General features: G+C 38.2%; 1 protein-coding gene across 4 annotated transcripts in view; it reads right to left on the reverse strand.

The window, feature by feature from the left end:
• Adgrg6 (adhesion G protein-coupled receptor G6) overlaps positions 1 to 22,478 on the reverse strand; it is a 138,965-nt gene that overhangs the window by 45,823 nt on the left and 70,664 nt on the right. For 3 of the 4 annotated variants that reach the window (XM_085842658.1, XM_085842657.1, XM_085842659.1), the window contains exons 3-8: positions 20,502 to 20,843; positions 18,865 to 19,488; positions 9,688 to 9,756; positions 7,716 to 7,799; positions 2,084 to 2,169; positions 379 to 431 (exon numbers count right to left, since the gene is read on the reverse strand). In XM_085842658.1, the coding sequence (XP_085698784.1) occupies positions 379 to 431; positions 2,084 to 2,169; positions 7,716 to 7,799; positions 9,688 to 9,756; positions 18,865 to 19,488; positions 20,502 to 20,843 (1,258 nt within the window). The remainder of the gene's footprint in view (positions 1 to 378; positions 432 to 2,083; positions 2,170 to 7,715; positions 7,800 to 9,687; positions 9,757 to 18,864; positions 19,489 to 20,501; positions 20,844 to 22,478) is intronic. The other variant, XM_021174750.3, reaches the window with a different exon arrangement.

A 22,478-nucleotide genomic window follows, 5' to 3' on the forward strand; every position in this document is an offset into this window, starting at 1 on the left:
GTATGGGATTATGAAAGCATCATCATGGGAGCCTGGATGGGCCATGTTTGGTGAAAGAAATTAAGTTGAAAAATAATGAAAGTTCCTTTTTTTAAAAAAGGAGGGTGTATGCAGATTGTCAATGTCTTATTTTGTAGGAAAGTAGTCTCTGCACTGGGGTGACACACCCAATGCACACTCAGTGTGGTCTACTAAGGAAAGACAAACAATTTCCATCTCTGAGTATCTTTTCTAAATTTTGATAAATCAAAGCACATAATATATTGATCCAGTTCACATATTGGTACCATACGCACATATCTGTATTCAGATACAGCCAGAGAGGGGAGGAGTGGAAAATTAAATATTGACATTTCTCAAATAATAAGTTGCATGTACCTTATATTAACCACATAAACAGTGTAGTTCCAATTCTGAAAGGTTGAATTGAGCTGGAAGACAGAATGGAAAAGGATGAGTTTCAGTAGTGCTTCAAAACATTCTTTTGTGAGTCAAGGTTGTCTTCCCTCCAAAAGATGAGTTGTCCTCAGTGCAAAGACCATGGGGGGAGGCTGCAGAACCACAGGAGCAAAACATAAAGGAAGGACTGCAGGACCAGGCAGCCATGGGATGTGTGCCACCCCTTTCAATCTTCAAATGAACCAATGAAGCAGACACTACACCCCACCCCAACGCCACCTTCTCATTTATAAAGAAGTTTGAAGGGGAGAAAGAGCTTTCCTGCATCATCGGCTAATCAACAGAGATCTCATCCAAGATTCAAGCTAGTGAAGTGGGAACAATGTCATTTCCTGTCTATCTAATACTCTAGTAACAACCTCTCGACTAACACCTTCTTTAGTTTGCATGTAATAAATATTGAGATGAAATCACATCAGTAACGATAAAAAGTATAAACAGAAAAATATGTCTTTGATGAAACCCAAAGGCATGGGGACTATGCCAATTTTGTGTGTTAACACCAAATCCTGCTATCTTTAAGTCATCTTCTTTAGGTCATAGTTCATATACGTCTTTAGTTTTTATTGTAAATATTATTAAAATGGAATGAAAATTCTAGAAAATTTTGGCAAAATAATGATAATTATCTTGTGTATAATTAGGCTGTTTGTGTTTTATCTAAATTTAGTACTTGGGTCAAAAGTATTTAAGATTTCTGATTTTCCCCCTGAGTTTGGAATATTTGTATAGACTTCACTGGTTTATCATCTATAATCCAAAATACTAAAGAGGTCTGTCAAATTTTGTGTTTCCAGGTTCAATGACCCCACCCTGTAATGGGTATTGGGGATTTCACTCACCCTTGCTGTTTTCAAACAACTTTTTTGGAAACCTAAATCACAGATGAAGGTAGATAATAAATCTTACCCTCAGATGACAATGATGCTGAGATGCAAACCATGCAGGACTGAATGTAATGTAAAATCGCACCCAGTCTAGTGGCAAGGTTCCTAGTTAGAGTTCATTTTCACGATTAGTAATATTACCAATAGCTCGATAATGAAAATAAATAATTTAATTTTAGAAATCATTCTTCCTGTAAAAATAAATAAAAAGAACACTGTGGAAAGAAAGAGGGACGCAAGGAGGCACCCTTTCCCACAGCCTGCTTTCAATCTGTAAACTGAGCACATAGTTATTGTTTTGATCCATGAAGATTACTTAGGCTCAGTTTTGTATTCTGTACCCACATGCATCTCTCTTCCTATACAGAAACACAAGACCTTGTTTCTGTCTTGTCATATACTGTTTTAAAGTTTTCTATTTTATGTTTAATTATGTATGTGTGTCTGACGTAGGGTGGGTGGGCAGGCACATAGTGCAGTAGCCACAGTAACCAGAAGAGGGCGGAAGGAAGATCCGCTGGAGAGGCAGGTGTTTGTGAGCCTCCAGAAGTGGGCGCTGGGAACTGAAACTAGGTCTGAAAAAGCAATATCCACTTTTGACCACTAAGCCCCTTCTTCAGTCCTCTATTAATTATTATTATTATTAAGCATTATTTGTTGGTTTCATTCAAAATCTTTAAGATCTATAAAGAAGATACAGTTTTAAAGTGAAAAGTCAATAGAATAACCTCACTTACCCATTCTGCTACTTTGGTCTGCACTTTTACTTCAGGGTGATTAAAGTCATTGTGAATCACAACAGATATTCGATACTTTATTCCGTCTGCACATTGGAAATAGTATTAACAATTAATTATATTTTACTTGTGGAACAAACAATACAAATTCATCATCACGTCATTGCATATAATTAAAGGACACACAGGTGCAGGAAGTTTGGGGCCAATTTTGATGTGAAAATTACTGTTGCAACCACTTAGAAGTAGCTCCTGATTAGTGTACTTTTGTAGCTATTTCATTGCTTCTAAATTATCACTTGGTTAAGACTGTGGTAGCAATTGCAAGCTGTCTTTTTACTTCTATAGATTCCTGATACCTCGGACTGATGAAGTGATAATTTTCCCATGTGAGGTTTGATTTCTGATAATATGAAATTATGGTTTTTTGGATATGATTAAAAGTGGTAGTTTGAGAACGAGAAACAGTAAGTGGGGTTCTTGGCAAGATTTATACTGGAAATGAAGCAGCAATTTCCTCAGACACACCACCACTCTTCCTCATGTCCCTCTCCCCACTAAAGCACACACTTCTAGTTAAAGTATTGGGTCGGATTTCATTTAATTTCTAAGGACAGTCTCTTTACCAAGGTAGAGAGGAGAAAGCTAATATTTATAGGTAGAATCTTAGTTGGCTTAATGGGACTTATAGAGAAAACCAAATTCTGAAAAGAAGGCTGTATTTGGGCTTTAGGGTTCTTTCAAGTGTTGAGTCTCATTGTCCTCATGAAAACTGAGCTCATGAGAAAGGGCTTGGTAAGCTACAGCAGCCAGTTGTGTGCCACAAGGCACACAAAATAGCCAATGGGAGCTCAGGGGGCATCCTTTTAAAATAGAAGTTAAAAAGAAGGGGGAAATTAATGTCTATCATTATTATTCATCTTTTTCCATGTTTTTAGGTACATTTTAAGTAAAAAGTATAAAATATCTGAAAATATATAATTAATGCTGAACAATCCATTCAATGAAAATTTTGGGGAAGCAGAGCAAAAATAGATAAAATTATGTTTCTGGAAAGTCTCAGCTATAGAAAAAAATGCAAATCCCAGTCCTGTAAGTCTCATGTGACACAATAGGTATTTCTATCTTCTCATGCAGCTCTGCAAAGATGGAAAACTGAGTTCGGAGACTGGTGAGCTTAATTTATACAGGCGAGGTTGTGTCAGTATCTAAGACTCCTACGGCTTTAGTAATCTTCAATTTTAGTTTCCCCAGAGCATGTTCCAAATGGCAACTATTTACAACACATGTAAAAAGAGATGGCAATAAGGCAAATTTTATAAAAACCTACACTGTAGGTCTCATCTCATCAAAACATGGACCTGCTGAGTGCCTTGGAGGCTATTCAAGCTGCGGAAGGCCATGTGTGCCAGCATCCAACAGATAGTCTCTAACAGTGGCAGATCCCTGAAGAGTATCTAAAGGCTACCACTAGATGGAGTACTAAATATAAGTAATTATTTTTCCCTTACATTGAAAAGATTACAAAGCAGTAAAAATGCCAATATTTTAACCACTGACATTTCTGAAAATTTATGGAAGCACCCAAATATTTAGTGCAGTTTCTTTGCATTTTAAACGTTTCCTGCTCCCCTCTTTTTCAGTTCATTGATTCCATAAAATGAAACCTTCAGCCTCAGAAAAACTTAGTGCTTAGGAGAGATACAAATAGATTAGTATTCCAGAAAAACTACTGTCCGTATTTCAGATTCTTTTGTGTTATGATTAATTATCAAGTAATCTCTGCTTGGAAACCTCAGAAATAGAAAGTTAGCTAGAAACTCAGTGGGGCTTACTTGTTACTTATTTAAAACTTTTTTGAGTTATGTATTCAGTGGGTAATTGTATGCTACATTTAAAAGGCACCGAAAGAACTAAAAAACGTGGAGTCTCTACTGGTGGTCTGGTGACGGAGAGGGTGGTTTTCGAAAAATTAATTTGTTTAAACATTGTCACTAGGGAAAACTCTATTAAGAAACACAACCAGGCTTCCTGATGTTATCAAAGCAGCAGGTCACTGTGTACAGATAGAAAACTGGCATGGTATTCTAGTATCAGAGCCAACTGCACATCCTCATGCATCCACGTGACTTAAATGAGCCTATGATAGGATTTTTTAAAAAGGAAGAGCAGACTAACTAAGTAGATATCTATCTACTTTCCAGTCAGTAACTCTTCTATCTGTATAAAACTTCAAAGAGCTGCTGCAGAGAGGGCATTAAAGTAGTGCTCACTACTGTAGGCCTCTCTCCGTGGAAACATCCAAGTTTCTTGAGGAGCATGAAAATCATCATTAAAGCTACAAAATACAGGGTTGAAATGATGGAATGAAGTGTATTTATTTGAAAAGACAAAGCAAAAATCCAACTCATATGTTACTTTAGAGTTCAGACAATTCTTCCAAACTGACAAGGAGACAATTATGCAGCTGCATTTATACTACAAATGGCAATCTGCAGAGCCTTATATGCCCAACTTCTTTATACATCTGTCATGTAATGACCTGTGGACGCCCACAAATGTCCTATAAGCGAATTTGTGATTTGGCTAGCTGAACACACGTGAGAAATTGGAAGGAACATTGGAATTAGCACTTGTGAACTGGAGTTTCAGAAGAATGAGGACAGGTGGGATTGATCCCTTAGTTGAGTTGCGAGTCAGTAGGATTGGTGCAGGTTCAATCACAAACAGCATCATTTGAGAGTAATCAGCATGCCAGCAGCATTTTGCAAGAAGGTCAAGGAGATGGGGCAAAGATTCATTATTTGTGGAAATACCTAGACTATCTATAAAAATTGGACCAAACTCTCTTGGTTTAATACTAGAAATTGGGTGCAAATTTTATTTAAAATGTTGAAAGGAGCTTTGCAAATGCAAGTAGGAACACGACAATTAGAAGTAATTTGATTGGCATAGTGAATTAGACTATTTGATTGTCAAGTGGTCTAGTGCTCTCTCTCTCTCTCTCTCTCTCTCTCTCTCTCTCTCTCTCTCTCTGTCTCTGTATCTCTCCCTCTCTCCCTACACTGGTAGATTATAATTGATGAACTCAGTAAAATTCTGATAACTCAGAGTTAAAAGGGCTGGGTTAGGTAGATTTGACAGTTGTCTCAGTCATCTTTCCAGTCATGGAAAAGCATGATTTTTCTAATCTATCAGATGGAAAGCCTGAGAATGTTTACTGTAACATTTTCTCAAAGGATAAAGAGATGTTGATAATATGTGAATGACATTAGAGGTTCTGAGACTTGACATAAATGTGATTTATTTACATAGAAAAAATAATCTATCCTCAATTATTTTAAATTAGAACAGAGGGAAAATTTATGTGAATATCTTTTGTCTGGAACACTTTGGTAACTTCTCCTTATTTACATAGAAAAAATAATCTATCCTCAATTATTTTAAATTAGAACAGAGGGAAAATTTATGTGAATATCTTTTGTCTGGAACACTTTGGTGACTTCTCCATTTTTAGGAAAATAATGAAGGTGTCAGGCTGTAAGCCCCCAGAAGTGCAGTGGAATATAAAAGATAGCTGTGGAGCACTGTGTCCCCGCACTTCCTTTAAGTTTTCACTTCTGAAGTGAGACCACCATTATAGAAGAATGAAATTCTATATAAATACAGAGAAAAGAGTGGGTGGCCGATGTAAGAGAAGCACATGGTTCAAGAATATGATTAAATTGCTAAGATGGTAAAAACAAATATTTGGAATCCCAAATTTTTACTATTAAAATTATATGTTAACCACAACAGTCATCTGAATTAGATTCTTCTTTATGAGTGTGGTCACTATAGGCCATTTTAAGTGACTCTAATATCTGCCTGCTTTGTTGCAACTTCAGTGAAGGTTATGACGCAGAGAGGGATGGCCTGAACAAGGCTCTCTTCAAGAGTGTCAGAAACTGTACGATCAAATGAATACAGCTCCAAAGCACAAAGTCAAGGGCTCTGAAGCAGTCATGTCAACGTTCTCGGGCAGCAAAGGATGTATCAGTTCTAGAGGGTGAGTGCCACAGAGGCTCTTTGTGTGTTCATACAAAGAGGGAAATACTTAGTTAGAATTATAATATTCCCATCTGCTGGCAGGAGTCCATGTGAAATATGCACTGGAAAGTGGAGCTGCTGTGACTGCTTGCTTGGGGGACGTGGAGCTAGTACCATAAATCTCCATGGTGTAGCTAGCAGAATAACCACAAACACTTCCTTGATTCGATGTCTTTATAGCCCTAATGAAATTTATATCTATGTTACATGCAAACTATTCCATACTTCCAATGTAAATGTCCTTACTGAGGAAGTTGGTGTAACCCCTGAAGCCCTAAGTGGAAAATAGAAGCGAAGTATGTAAGTTTATTTTATTTTCCCTGGGGTTTGGAACCCTGGTGATATATTACAGATGTTTTGATCTTACATGCTAGAGGACTGGATTTTATAAAACTCCTTTGCCTCTAGTATCTCATATTTGAGAATATTACTGTGTTGAAGGCAGTCTCTTGATCGGAATTCGTTTTTGTCAGAAGAAACTGAAGCCACTAACTTCAAATTGCACATGGCTATGTATGTGATCTGTATGTGTATTATAAAGACACCTGGCTTTTTCTCTACTGGTTTCTTAAAAGATGTAACTGCCACCTTTGAAAAGTATGGTTAGCACCAACAGAAAAATACAAATGGAGAAAAAAGGGCAGTCTATACTGGAAATTACTTGCAATTTTGTCTTTCAAAAATTGGGGCTCCAAGTAGAGCTCAGAGGCAGGCACTTGCCTAATGTGTAGAACCCTGGAGTTAAGCACAGCCCCCCCCCCCATAAAAAAATACAAAACCCTGTTGGTGACTTACTGAAAATGCATGCTAACCAGTGTTCATCAAGAAGTGATTAAAAGGTACAACCTGTTGCCATGACCACTGATATAAATGTTGTAAGGGCTTAAGCGCAAAGCTGACTTCCATGAAAAATTAAATGCCAAGTCTCAGGTCTCTAACATATCATAACACTCTTTTAAAATCTGTTTCCTCGGGTGGTACCCTTGATACTGTCCAGCCTCTCTGTGTTGCCCTCTGGGATACACAGAGAAATCTGTTTCTCAAGCAAACAGAAAGTTTCTCAATTGTAACAATTTGACAAAAACACTATATAAAGAAGTGCACTTCTTTTTCTCTCAGACATATTAAAATGAAAATTAATTCCTTTCAATTAAATGACTTTTTCTTTCCTTTTTGGGGTTGGGGGATAGTTTTGAGACAGGGTTTCTCTGTGTACTCCTGGTTGTCCAGGACTCACTCTGTAGACCAGGCTGTCTTCGAACTCAGAGCAATCTGCCTGCCTCTGCTCCCGAGTCCTGGGATTAAAGACATGCACCACCACCACCATTACCCAATTTTTAACCTCAGTGTGAAGAAGTCCTCAGAGCCATTGGTTCGGCTGGGACCAGAGGTGATGATTGCTTTCCTAGTCTTCACGTGCACAACTGAACCACGTGTTGCCGATCATAGAGGTTTGCTGGAACATTCTACATTCCCACTCTCAGGATACAATTTCACATACTCCAGACATATCACACATAGTATCTTACCAAATGAATCTTACCATTCTTTTGTTTATGGACTCTGTTAGTAACGGGGATATTAGTGGTGACAGTGGGTGGTGGAGTAGAAGGAGGGCTTACAGTAGCTGGTAATAAAGATGAGAGAGATGCAATTTTACAAGGAGCATAAAACAGTTAATATGGATAAGCAGTCTACAGATAGTTTATGAAGATGCACAGGAGAGTCAATACTACTTCATGCTATTAATACAATAAACTAAATGCAAAAAAAAAAAAAAGAAGCAAGGCTTTCTGTGGAACGTGAAGAATCAGCTTAAAGCAAGTTCAAAAGCAGGCACTCTGCATAGATCAACCTTAGACTTTTACTGATTCACCCCTTCATTGATATACAAAGACTAGAGAAATAAACTGCCAAAAATAACTAATAAAATAAAATAAAATAAAATAATAAAATCATAATTTTTAAGAATTAATTAAGAAAATAAAAAATAATAAATGAAGTAGAAAATAATGAAGAAAGATCTAGAAAATTACCTTCTTATGGCACCAAAGAAAATGCCAAACTTTTTGAGGTAAAATGTATGTAGCTACAATAATGCTATAATAATTTTCTTTTCTTTATTTTATTTGTTTGTTTGTTCTTGTCTTTGTTTTTTGAGACAGGGTTTCTCTGTGTAACAGCCCTGGCTGTCCTGAAACTCATTTTGTAGACCAGACTGGCCTTGAATTTATAGAAATCTTCCTACCTCTGCCTCTGGAGTGCTGGAATAAAGGCATGAGCCACCACAGCTGGCAAAATAATTTCCATTTGAGAATTAAAAAATTTAAGAATGGAAATTACTTTGATGGTTTTGTTAATTGTGAAAAACTGTGATCATCTTAATGTAAATGCATTGTGAAAATGCTTTTTTTATTCATTAAGGAAAAAACAAGGTATAAAACAAGAAAAAGCTGAGTTTCTGGTCCTTTGGTCTATGGAATGAATGCTTTAGATACTTTTATTAAAATAATAAGAAATAAATTAAGATTTTTGAAGCCTTCACATCAAAGATCTTCTGCTCTATTTTATATAACTACTTCATAATTACACAACGTTCATGGAAAGAAAAAAAATTCAATTAACATGGAGAATTGATTGGTAATATTAATCATGTATCTTAGATGGAAAATCCAAAAAATAATGAGTTTACTCCTTGCTCTATCTGGCTTGAAATCACTTCTAACCTGTCACCTTTGTGCCATGATCCTCTTAACCAAGCCACCATATATGGAAAAGCATTCCCATGAGTTTCATGGGGAACACAGAAGGTGCTGCAGTTTATACAGGCATGTAATATGCAACATGACAATGGATGAAAATGGGTCACAAAGTATTAGATGGCAAAATGATACATTTAAGGCAGCACATTTATGCTATTATATATTAATATAATGTAATATATGTTATATATTACACACATGTGTAACTCTGTTATTAGCATGCAACCACTTAGTACATAAAGCAATTTTATTCAAAATACAGTCATTAAGGATCAAAATAATTAACACAGTTAATATTAACATTAACTTAATGTAACTATATTTATCTTAAGATTTAAGATATATAATATAACATGAAGTGCCTCATGACCTCATCTTCAAATATTTTCTAAATATTCAATATCCATTCCCCGAAATTTATGAGTATGAGTACTGCTTCAAAATACTGTATAACTGCATATCCAAGATGCTTACAGTAATCAGAGAAGAAACATGGGGAGAGGTGAAATGAACTGTTGTTGAGCGCCATTCACATTTAGAAAACCCATACTTTATGGAAATGTGGCCAACATGGCCAAAATGTCCTGATAGCACATTATTTGTGCAACACGACCAAAACACATCCAGAAATTCTGTTTTGCTGTTTCTGGCTTTTCAGATGAACATTAAGATACAAAACAGTGAAACTACAACCTCCCAAACAGCAAGAATTAAGAACAGGAAAGGGGTTGAGGGATGATGTCGGCTCCATACCTTGACAGAGAGTCCCAAGTTCTGAACAGTTTGTCAGCTCTGCTGCAGGAAGCTGGATCAGGTAGGAACCTTGATGAACACAGAAGCATATGCAAATTTAGCTTGTGATTTGCTGATGTAAACCAAAAGGGAAATATTGTCAATCATGTGATCGATAAAGCAGAAACAGCCTTCAGAGAGTCTACTGCCACAACTGCACCCACAGGAAACTGTCTTTTATGGTGGCTGTGTCTGACTTTCCTTAAATGCAAAATTGAAGAATTCACATTGCCCTGAAACTCTTGGGCTCAGTACTTCAGCCATATGTACCTGAAATAAAAAAGCATGATTATCCCTTAAAGTTTATGTAAAACATTTGGGGATTTTTTTTGAATAATGAACTATGAAACTCAGGTAGCAATTCATGTAAATAAAATAATATGAACATTCAGGGTCCACTTCAAAACAGAACTTGGATAATTTGAATTACTCATAAAATGCTGATTTTTTGCATATAAACACAATTATACAAACTCTAATTCCACAAGTATCTTTCCGGGATTTCCAGTCAGTCTTGTTTTGTGTGGTTTCAAGCTTTCTCTGATGCCTCCTCAACAGGAAACAGGCACTGAACTGATTTTCTAATAGAAATATTAGATGCTCTTTGTGGCATTAAATCTTCCTGTCATGGTTATGGGCTAAACTTAGTGCAAATAATATGTCACTTGAATAAAGACTCAAATACTTAATTATGCATACATACATATATAATACACCACATACTCTCTCTCTCTCTCTCTATATATATATATATATATATATATATATATATATATATATACAGTGTAGAGTACTAGTGTAGTGGTGAATTCATTCTAATGTTTAAACATGTGCCCAACTTTCTCATGGGAATACTATGTGAAGACAAAGCGGGCGTATGAGCTCACAGAGAATGTCTAATTAGGTAAGTGACAGATACACAAGCAGAAAACATGTCAACAGTTTAATGGCATCTAGGAAGGTATGGTTTCCTCTTTCTCAGATGTCTCAGGCTCATGGAAAGGACTGTGACACATCAGAAAAGGCCAGCCCTACAGGCAGGTCTATCATGTGCCATTTACTGGCAAGAAACTACTTCATAGGTTCCTGCAACCAACACAGACACTGTATCTACACTTTCTGAGTAATGGCGGGGAGAAAAATTCCTGCTGCCATGCCAACTGTCAGAGAGGCACCAGTGTAAGGTGCCTTACTGTAACATATGCCTAATGTCTAGTGCTGCCATGTCAACTGTCAGAGAGGCACCAGTGTAAGGTGCCTTACTGTAACATATGCCTAATGTCTAGGGAAGGGCTTCCGTGCTGGAAGCCATGATGGAAGAGAAGAGTGAGCAGGACACCAGCACTCAGGTACTGGGGTTGCCAGAGCACCCAGGCAACTGGACAGGATTTCTGAAACATATGCCTAGGAGGCACTGAAGAGGTCCGGGAATGTACACACTTGGCACCGCTGTAGTAATTACAGAAATGTGTGGGCATAGCCAGATGTATATCAGTGCAGCCTGTGGAAGACTGTCTAGTATACAACAGCAGGACTGAGTCTTTCTCCTAGTGCGGAATCCCATACACGGTAGGGATGCATGCTCAAGCTTCACTACACAAGTTACTGAATGCATTATGAATGACAGCTAAGTGTCTGAACTCTTTTTTTAGTAGAAGCAATTGAAATAAATGAAGGGGCACCTGGTGAAACTATAGACTATCATTTGAAAAACAATTTTTTTTGATGTGGGAGCAGGGTGCAAGAAGGCAAAAGAATATTAATTATTCAGGCTTGACATCCTGAGTATCAAGAAGAGAGACAGAAATGAATGGGCACAAGAAATGGTGAAGACAGATTGTGTAAGATTCAGTGACGTTGGAAAGAGGAAGAGGAAAGGAAGAGTAATTTGCAGGTTTTCAACTTGAGAAACTGGGCGTGATGACCTCATAAGTGGAGAAAGGAAATAGTGAGAGGGGAATTATCTTCTGTTGTGTCTGGCAAGGGAAGTCATTTGCCATTGAACATCTCTAATGCACACATGAGAAACTGTTTCTGTAAGGCACCAGTCAACAAGAGGTACTGAAGGGTTTGTGTTCTCCAGAGTATAGGTTTGAGAAGAGAATTGAATCAGACTTCAGCTATGGCCATAGTTAAGTTTCCAGGGCAGAGATCTGGGGAGATAAAGACAGCCCCTTGTCAAGGTGGCTTCACAGAACTTTAGTAACGAACATTGAAAGGAGGGTGTGGCAACAATGAGTGGAACCGGGAGGCTGAAGTGATAAAGACTGAAAAGACCTTTAACTGCGCGCTTCTGGAATCAGGGTCAGTCTCGTGGGAACAATGAAACTCAGAGGTTTGGGGAGTTAATGCCACAGGAGGAAGCCTGCTTGTGCACGGAAGCAGAGATAGGGAAGGGGAGTTGTGAAGACTGAAAACCTAAGCCAGAGTGGACCCTGGGAAAGGCGTGTGATGTGGCGAAGTGGAGGGAGGCTGCAGAGAGGGAGAACCTTATCTCGGGAGCTTGCTGCCCATTGCACATGTCCATTCTTTCCAGGACTTCAATTCTACAGGCCTTCATTCATGTTTTAGACAGGACTTCTAGAAAACTAACAAGCCTATCAGACTCCCGTGACTCTCAGCTTTGTAACACAACACTATGGAGAGCCTTGGATGAGGTTGCTGTAGTTCTCAGATTACATACAATGCTGGCAGTCCAGGGCTCCTTGGAGGCTTCTGGAGCCGATATGGTATCTCTCCAAGACAAAGAAAGATAAGGGACAAGGTTGTGGGAAAGGAGTTCTTAGGCTAACTCCATGTCCACTGCAGTATGTCTGTCCAAGAGCTCAGAGGTGACAGGACGGAGAATGTCAGAAGAGCCATGATTTAAAACAAGATCTTGACCATTTTATCAGCTTCATTGTATACATTTCAATCTGGGGCTTCCTTTCAGCTAAAACTGTAAACATTCACTTCTGAATATTTTAATTAGTTGTTCTCTCTAGAGGAAGGCCAAGTTTATCAAATTGCTAGCATTGTATAAATACTGAATAGATACTATTGTATTATGGTCTCCTGGAGCAATAGAAATTACATTTGAATTATTTTAAGTGAGAATGGCACAAAAGCAAATGACCTAATTAATTAGAAGGAAATTACACTCTTTCGTTATAAATATGTGGAACTACATAAACAGATACATAAATCCCTGCTGAGGTTTGTTGAAGTGCTGTTGTCATCTCAGCTGCCTGGGAGGTTAATTCAGAAGGAGCACGTGAGCCCAGGAGTTCAAGGCCAGGCTGGTGAGCATAGCGAGACAGCATCTCAGATAAATAAGGAAATATGTCGGCAACATACACAAACTTTTCATTTGATACTCAGTTGTACTTTCTTTGCCCAGTTTTCTAGGCTTACTATTGTGTTTTCTAAAAAGAAAATGAAGCCAGGGATATGTTTGGTGGAGACTCGGTATGGTGTGGGGGAAGGGGGTGCTTCTGTGGGCCCATACTGAGGCATCCCTTTCTCCTGAGGGACCAGCCATATAATGGTATAGCAGCATAGAATAGACTTTATTTAGGGGAAGGGGATCAGGATTTGAGGAGGTAGTAGAGACAGAGAGAGGCCGAGGAGGGGTGGTTAGAGGAGTAAAGGCCACCATGGGGAGAGAAGAGGGAGTGGAATGGGGAGAGACAGGGAAGAGGGTAAGAGAGCAAGAGAAGAGAGCAAAAGAGTGAGAAGGGGGCAAGCATCCCCTTTTATAGTGAGTCAGGCACACCTGGCTGTTCCTAGGTAACTGGTGGGAGCCTAGATGAGATGGCAACACTTACAGATTTACAAGTTGGAAGACTGAAAAAGAGACAAACTCTCCTTTGGGAGAATGACCTATCAGTCATCAATCAGCAGTACTTAAGTGATCTCAGTGTGTATTCTTGCTCTAGCCTTTGAGTCTACCCAAAAGTACTTAAAGCTTGTTAGCTAACAGAAAAATTTAGAGTCACATGTTATGCGTTAAAGTAAAGAAATCTTGAAAATGGGAAGTTAGGACTGGGGATACAGCTCAGTGGGTAGAGTCCCTGCCTAGAACCCATGAAACCTTGAGTTCTAGTCCCACTAGTTTGGACAGGCATGGCTGCACACATCCTAGCACTTGGGAGGTGGAATAGGAGGATCACACCAAGCTTATCATTGGTACCCAGGAAATTTCAGAGCAGCACCAGTCAGGGATTCTGTCTCAGAAGAGGAAACAGGCAGTCGGTTAAAAAACAAATAAACAACAACAACAACAACAAAAACAAAAAACAAAAACAAAAAAAAACCCTCTAAGTCTTTGGGCTTCTACTCTTTCTACTCTCCTCCCAGTCACACTAGTGAAAGGAGTCACTATTATTATACAGGGTGTGCTAAAATGGACTGATGTGTAGCCAGCAGCTTAGCACATATCTTCTTAATAATTTTAATCATAGTCCAGTTAGTGGTAGAAAGTCAGAAAGAAATGTTTTCCAAGTTTCTCTTTGTTGTTGTTACTAAGATAAATTTTATAATTTCTCATAAGTCAATATATTAAATTATTTTATGATTTTATATTTTACATTTTTCTTTCTTGTATTATAGTGGATGTGTATGTATATGTAGGTTGGTATGATTATATTTACATGTAAATGGATGTGTACATGTGTGTGGAGGACCTCAATTGCCTTCCATGTTATCTTTTGATGCAGAATCTCCGATTCAACATGGAACTCACTGATTTTATTACACAGCCTAGTGTGCCCCAGAGACCTTTCCCTGACTGCCCACTGTTAGGATTACAGGTAAATAATTATAGTCTTTTTAGGTGGGTTCTATGATTCCAACTCAGGTCCTTTGACATTTCTACAGTCCTATTTTATTACTATTTTATTATTATTTTGTATATACAATTATTTCTGAAGATCATCTATGTTCTTCATGAGTTTGAGCCCCCTCAAAGAGTAATGTGCTTCTCATGATAACGCAATTATAATTTCAGTTAAAAATGATCTAATAATCAACCAATGGTGAACTCAGTAATTGGTTGTACATGAAACTAAGGACCAGTAATCGAATTTTAGAGCTCTGTAAGTCAGGATTATAGTGTATTATTTAGTTAATGATGAAAGGATGGGAATTGGGGAGTTAGTGATCAGAAGCAGAAATTTAGAGATGAGAACTAAAGTCCATTGAAAAAAATCCATAAATTTCTAGGAAAGAGTAATGACAGAATACTTACAACCGTCTCTTATCTCTACATCCACAGTGACAAAGATAGGAAAGTGCCTAAGAACTGCTGGATAAATACATGCAATTTGCTTGGACTTAGACTGTTCACTGAATTATACTATACCACTCCTCAGGAAAGAGCAGTAATCAGTTGAATAAATAAAACCAGCAGAGAAAGTACTGTCTGTTCTCTGTGAAAAGCAAAGGGCAGTCTCCAGTGTCTACACTGTAATCATAACATGCAGATACTTGTACCTATAATTAAAGGGTCAGAAAAGGAAATGACCTGTGCCTGAAGGTCATAAAACTGGGTATGTTTGAAAACTGTTCTAGGAAAAATAAAGATGTCTAAGGTTTCAAAAGAACTATTGATAATGCAATGCTTGTATCACAAAAGAACAGACGAGATTGACTGATTTTTTTTTAAAAGACAAACCAGCTAAGAAAAATTAAATTCAGAGACAGTCCAAAAATACTTAGAAAAGTATAGGAAAGCAAAAATAGCATGATGATAAAACTATTGAAACAGTTATCGAGGACATTAGTTTTATATTTAATGTGTGACAGATAACAGCGTCGTTATATACTCAATGTGATCTGTTCTGTCTTAGCCCCTTACTTTCTCTTTTTGTAATTTATCCAGGCACACACAGATGGAAAACATATTCTTTTTCTACCACAAGTGGATACTAGAATAGTCAATACTTGGCAGACTTTGCCAGTCTTCTGGAATGTAAGGAATGAGACTGCACTTTCCCATTGGTTACTGTACTCACTGAAAGCTTAGGGAATTATGTTGACCCTAAACAGCAATCACAATATTTTCTGGGGGGAAAAAAAAGGAGGTTAAAATGTTAACAGAACACCCTTTATTTTTCTTGATTACTGAAGTTTTGCTTAACCAACAAGGCCAAGATACAATCTGGTACAGGTATTTCCTGCCCGTTAATAAGTGACTTGGATTTTTCAGCCTGAGTTTGATCATTAAGCAGCAGGCATTTCCTTCTCCCACCAATCCTCCTGACAGGCACAGAAAGACATCTGGGTAAAAGGAAAAAAAAGACATCTGGGTGCACACAGTTGGAGGTTGGGGGTAGTGTCACCATGGAATGTTGCGATAACTGCTATAAAGTTAATGAGAATCGACTGCACTGAGTCTGTAAGAGTGTGCTGTCTTATGATGACATCATTTTGTGGACTTACTTTGTAGATGACTAAGATATGTGAGCACTCATTTGATAAGTTCCGATAATCTTCAGGCTTTAGGATGAGGTAGTGTTTTAACTCAGAGGCAGTGTTTAAGAAAATAGAAGGAAGGCATGATCTCACTTATGTGTGGAATCCCAAGAAGTTGAAATCAGAGAAATAAAGCACAATTGTGATTCACATGGCCTTGAGGGCAGAAGGTGGGTCAAAGGGACTAGAGATTATCAACCAAAGGATACAATTCTAGGTGTAATGAGATTAGAGAATCTATTATACTGCATAACAGTTGCAGTTAAAAATGATGTAGTATGTGCTTGAATTTTCCCAGAAAGGACTAACAGTGTAATCAGTCTCTGTGTTCTTTTCCTTGAATGCAAAACACTAAAAGAGAATTGATAAAGACTTAGATTTTTCTCACTTAGTCATGAATATATGACTAAGTAGGATGTACTAGTTTGGATTAGTCACTTCACAATTTTTATAGCAAAATATCATGCTACACAACATGCACTTTTGTCAATTAAAATAGTTTTAACTAATTAAAAAGTGCTTTCAAAGGTGACATTGCCAGGGATATAGTGCTGAAGAGTGTGTTAAGCAAACTAGCCACTTCAACAACTGATCAATTATATGCTTTATTTTCCTAATTAAAGCAAAAAGAGTGGTCTCAATTGAGATCTTCCAGTTCAAATGCCAACCAGGGTCAGACAGAAAGCCTAAAGAGGAAAAGCCAACAAGACTGGGGGGTTGGGGTTACAAATGTGATGAACACTGAGGTGAACTCTAAAACCTCTTCAAAGGGACTAGCTACCACTTTGCTCTAGCTGTGGTATCCATGCAGAAACACTAGCCTAGCATTTGTGTTTGCCAAGAATATCAAATAATTCATTTTATGTGGAATCTAATTTTTGAGTGTTGGAAACAAAGTCACCATTGAGAAGCATCCTGGGTAAGAAGTGCAGGTGGCGAGCACATGAAGGTATATCTCCACCTCCCGCCTCCGTGGGCTTCACCTCCTCTCCAGTATCTTCTTCCCTACTGCTGCTCCAAGTGTGAGCTTCAGCCACTCTTAGGATTCTTGGCTAGTTGGGGGCTCATGTTTTTACTCTTGACTATTGACAATAAACATCAAAACTTGCAGGAACTGATTTTATTTTAAGATGGCGGAGCATGCTATGTCTGTCACTCTCAGACAATTTAGCCCTGTTGGTATAATCACAGCCGCCTAAAGTACATAGATCTATGGGCCTAGTTGTGTTCCTATAAAACTTTATTCATAAAGCAATTTGTCTCCCACGAGCTCTCCCACTTTTGACAAACCCTGGTGTAGAGGATTTTCTCCAGCGTCACATACAAATTCTTTTGAATTGCAGGCCTCTCTCTTTAACTAAAATATATGACACTAGCACCTAAGAACCCATGTTGTCACGTTTTAAATTGATACCAGAACCATTTTTTTGTGGGTGTTTAAATCAGTGCTACAATAAAACACGATTTCTAGAATTAACTTGTATGATATAAAGAATACTGAATAGAAGTCTACTTCAATATTAATTATTTTCCTAAATAATTTGCATTCAGTTATTTCCAATGTTGCCACAATTGAAGTCTCCTAGAAACAACTGGGAGAGAAGAATTTTTGAAATGAACCACCAATGTTTGCTGTCAAATAGTGATAAAAGATCAATGAAAAAATTCATAATTCTAGATTAATGCAAAATTTCTATAAAATAGAAAGTGACCCTCACTGAATAAACACTGTCCTACACAGTGACTGCTGATTTAGGTAATGCAACTGAAATTCTGTTCTAGAATCATAAGGATCGGTATATTAGGGTAGCATTTTGGTCAGGAAAAGATTACAACTTACATATTAGTTTCTTGTGGTTTAAGTCGAGTGCCAGGGCTTTCATCTTTTGTTTAATCATTTAGACTGGTCAGTGATAAGCTGACCTGGGGAATTCTTAAAAATGGAAAACCCAACATTGACACCATTGCATACACTAGCAAGATTTTGCTGAAAGGACCCAGATATAGCTGTCTCTTGTGAGGCTATGCTAGGGTCTAGCAAACACAGAAGTGGATGTTCACAGTCAGCTATTGGATGGATCACAGGGCCCCCAATGGAGGAGCTAGAGAAAGTACCCAAGGAGCTGGGGGGATCTGCAACCCTATAGGTGGAACAACAATATGAACTAACCAGTACCCCCAGAGCTCATTTCTCTAGCTGCATATGTAGCAGAAGATGGCCTAGTTGGCCATCAGTGGAAAGAGAGGCCCATTGGTCGTGCAAACTTTATATGCCTCAGTACAGGGTAACGCCAGGGCCAAGAAGTGGGAGTGGGTGGGTGGGGGAGTGGGTGGGTGGGGGAGTGGGTGGGGGAGCGTGTGGGGGACTTTTGGGATAGCATTGGAAATGTAAATGAAATAAATACCTAATTTAAAAAAATGGAAAACCCACTTTCACTAAGTAAGTAAGCATGGTTCATCATCATATGCATGCTATGAATCGCTGAACTGGTAAGGTTTTCTGAAGTTAAAGGAGCTCTGTGTAGGAGTCGACATACAAACATGCATATATAATTTCTTATATTTTTGGTTGTGAGCCTAGCCTTTAAATGGCTGAGCCATCTCTCCAGCCTTGCATATATGATTTCTTAACAATGAGCATTTTCACCAAACAATGCTAAGACCATGAAGAACATTAAGTCTTACCACAGCTCAGGTTGCTCTCAGCTTTCAGAGCTTGGGTTGAGATGCTCCAAAAGTCATTGTGCCAGTCTATGACATTCCCAGACACACTACAGCTGAGGTTGGAGAGGGATTTCAGATCCATGGTAAAATTCCAAAGTCGAAAGTTATAGATGCTGCCCTTTAGAGAGGCGATCTCTTCTCTGTCGGAGCCCAACAGCAATGTCCCATCCCCGGGCACGACAGCACTGATGGTGGAATCACATGGAACTGTTTCATAGTTCTTTTTGAAATTTATACCAATGGAGCCCCAAGAATTATTCCACACAAGACAGAGCTGCTCCAAATTTTCTGTGAAGATGTCCTCTTTTTCTTTCACAGGTAATGCACTGTTCAACAAGCATCTTGAGCCAGAAATGGACAGGAAGTAGCCATTGCTGGCCTTTTCAAGACTGAGCGACTGTGTAAGGGACTCGTCTGAGTAGGAGAAAGCTGTCCAGTCATCATCTTCATTGCCAACTTTGGAGGCTTCAAAACAGAGTGTGAAAGCTTTGAGTTCTGGAATGGAGATGCTTTTTGCAACTGATACCTGGTAAGCATCTAATGTCTGGGGCAAAATGACCTTTTGATTCCTCAAGGACACAGCAACTAGGAGAAAGTATAAAAACATAACATAATTCTAGAACATGAGCCAAGATGCAAGATGTGAAGTGTCTCTCAGAACTCTACCATGTTCTTCCAATGAACTTTTTACTTAATCGGTGAGTCATTGCTATCCCTTTTCTCTACCTAGCCTTGAACACCTAACTTTTACAAATGGTCTTACACCAAAAATAACAATAGGCAATCCCACCCAGGGACAACCATGTTTGTATTTTTTTTAAATTTCTTTACACAAACATTAAAAATTAAGAAACAAAATTACCAAATTAGGAAGGGGCTAATTTCAGAGTGATTTCATTTGTATATTTTGTATTTTAAAAATAGGATATTTCTTAAATACTTTCTGAACACAAACCAGCTTTCACTAATATTTACCTTTGACTCTCTCAAATATTTCCAGGCAAATCTCATTCATTCAGAATTTTTGTACTCCTCCCTTTTTCTTACACATTAAATTTCTGTTTGTCTTCTAGTAAATTTATTTTAAGGGAAGCATCGTATATGTCCAAAATAAAATAATTTCTAAACAGAGATGTTTAAAGCTTATGCTGAGGTGATATTAAAATTACAAGTCTTCATTATTACCAGTGGACTTTTTAAAGCAGAGCTGGTCATGTGACATACTTGGAAAGCAAAGGCCATCAGCTCTGTGAGTTCAAGGCTAACCTGATCTACTGAGCAAGTTCTAGACCAGTCACAGCTCAAAAAGAAGACCTCAGCTAAAAACAAAATTAAGAGAATACAAATATGAAAATAAAATAAATAAATGTTATGCAGACAGACAGTCTAGAATTCAGTTCTGAAGAAACTAGGATTTGGATCTAGTAGTTTTAGTTTGGTAATGAGGACTCTCAGAAACTATTAATAGATTTTTCACCCTTAAATCCTGATCCTGAGCATTCGCATAAAAGAGCCTAATTCTGTTCTCCAGCCCTGGTGTTTACTGCAGCACATCTTAAATGGAAGCAGAAGGTTGGCTCTGCCTGTGGTTTACATACCTCTGATGTAGCTGGCGTTGAAACCTTTCTTCTGGATACTAAAGTCACTTGAAAAAGACACATGCATCTCATTCACGCTGGAGTTAAATGACAGGCCCTTGGCAGTCGCTCCACAGAATTTTGTCTGGCTTTCTCCATTATCGAGGGACAATGAGTCATAGATACAGTTGGGAGCTTCTTCAATGTCGAAGTCATTGAACGTTATCTGAATGATGTAGCCAGCAGGAGCTCGGAGGGTCCACGAACAAGACTGGGTATTAGGGTAGTCATTAGGGTAACACGGAGAAGTAAAGGTACCCGAAGGATTGGACAGGACAAGTCTGCAGCTGCCACATCCGCACACTGTTGGCCATTAAAGAAAGAGAGAGAGAGAGAAGGGCTGGGATCAGATTATGTATAATAAAGCAACAATCCTACTTACTGGGGGCATCAAGCAGTAACTGTCAAAAAATACATAAGCATTAAGAGTAAATGAAAGCACCTCAAGGAGAAAAAGAAATGCCAAGGACTTTCCAAAAGGTAATGATAAATAAAAAATCTTAGAGAGCAAAACTTGAGGTTGTGAGAACCCAGGGAAGGACAGAGGAACTCTCTCATGCAAGATGCACAGGGGCCCTGCAGGTGCCCACACATGACAGATGATTCTAAAGAGTATGCAGGGCTTGAGACCCATCAGGAGAGCTCACAAAAGCTTACTGGGTGTGATAAGGAGCTCTACTTCAGAGAGTCCATAAAACCATACAGGGAGAGCTCAATGTTATAAACCATGGCTATATGTATACACACACACACATACAAACACACACATACACACATATATACATATACCTTGGGAAATGAATGTTGAAATATAAAGCAGGAGGGGCAAAGCAGAGATGAAAATTAGACAACTTATATTTTAGCATTTTTTTTCAAATTCAAACAACTTTTATAACTTTCCCATTTGTTTATTGTGGTTGATAATTATGCATTCATATGATCTTGTTTACTCATAAATTCAGCAAATATTTATTATCTATTATATAATAAAATGTGTTCTATACAGAATATAACAAGAAGCAAAACAGTCATTATATGGAATATTAACAATTCAGACTTAGACCTAAAGAAAACAATAATATATTGAAAAGTGGTGTGATAGTTTTGTCAACTTGACACAATGCAGAATCCCCTGGAATCAGAATCCCAGTGCAGGACTTTCTAGACCAGAATAGTCTGTGGACTTGTTATGTTCGTTGAGGTGGAAAGACCCATCCATTGTGGGGAGCTCCATTCCCTAGACAGGAGATCCTGAATTATCTGTAAGAGTGGAGAAAGAGAACTGAGGACAAGCGTGCATACCTTAGGCCATGCCTCTCTGCTTTGTAACTCTGGACACAATGGAACCAGCTGTCTCAATCCCTCACTATTGTGACTTCCCTGTGGTAATGGACTATAACCCAGAACTGTGAGCTAAAAGAAATCCATTCTCCTCCATGATGCTTTGGTCAGGGTATTTGATCACAGCAACAGTAAACACACACAGCAACAGTGTCACTCAAATGGTGACAAAGGTGGAAAAAAATAGTAAAGCAAGGGAAAGGATCTAAAGTATGGTAATGAAACACAGTCTAGTTCATCAAAGGTGATGTTTAAACAGAAATCCTTCCAAAGTTATGGCACATGCCATAAGCATTCTAGGACAGCAACAATTTGGTCGATGGACACAGCAAAAGGAAAGCGCATTGTAAATGAAATTTTATTCTCTGCCGTTGAACTATCAGTTCCATAAGCCAAGGGCTATGTCTCCTTTGCACACCTCTGTAGTCTCAATGTACCAGGAGAGCTCCCAGTCAATGTTAACTGAAGGAGTGTTTGTGAGACAGTCTTGTTGGATTAACAGGTATATGCCACTATAGCATTTTTAGTAAAAGAACATTAAGGATCTTTTTGGTTATTCTGAACTATGCCCTGCACATCAGATCGGATGAAAAACAG

Source organism: Mus caroli, unplaced genomic scaffold (assembly GCF_978045245.1).
Source record: "Mus caroli unplaced genomic scaffold, Mus_caroli_1 scaffold_9, whole genome shotgun sequence".
Lineage (NCBI taxonomy): Eukaryota > Metazoa > Chordata > Mammalia > Rodentia > Muridae > Mus > Mus caroli.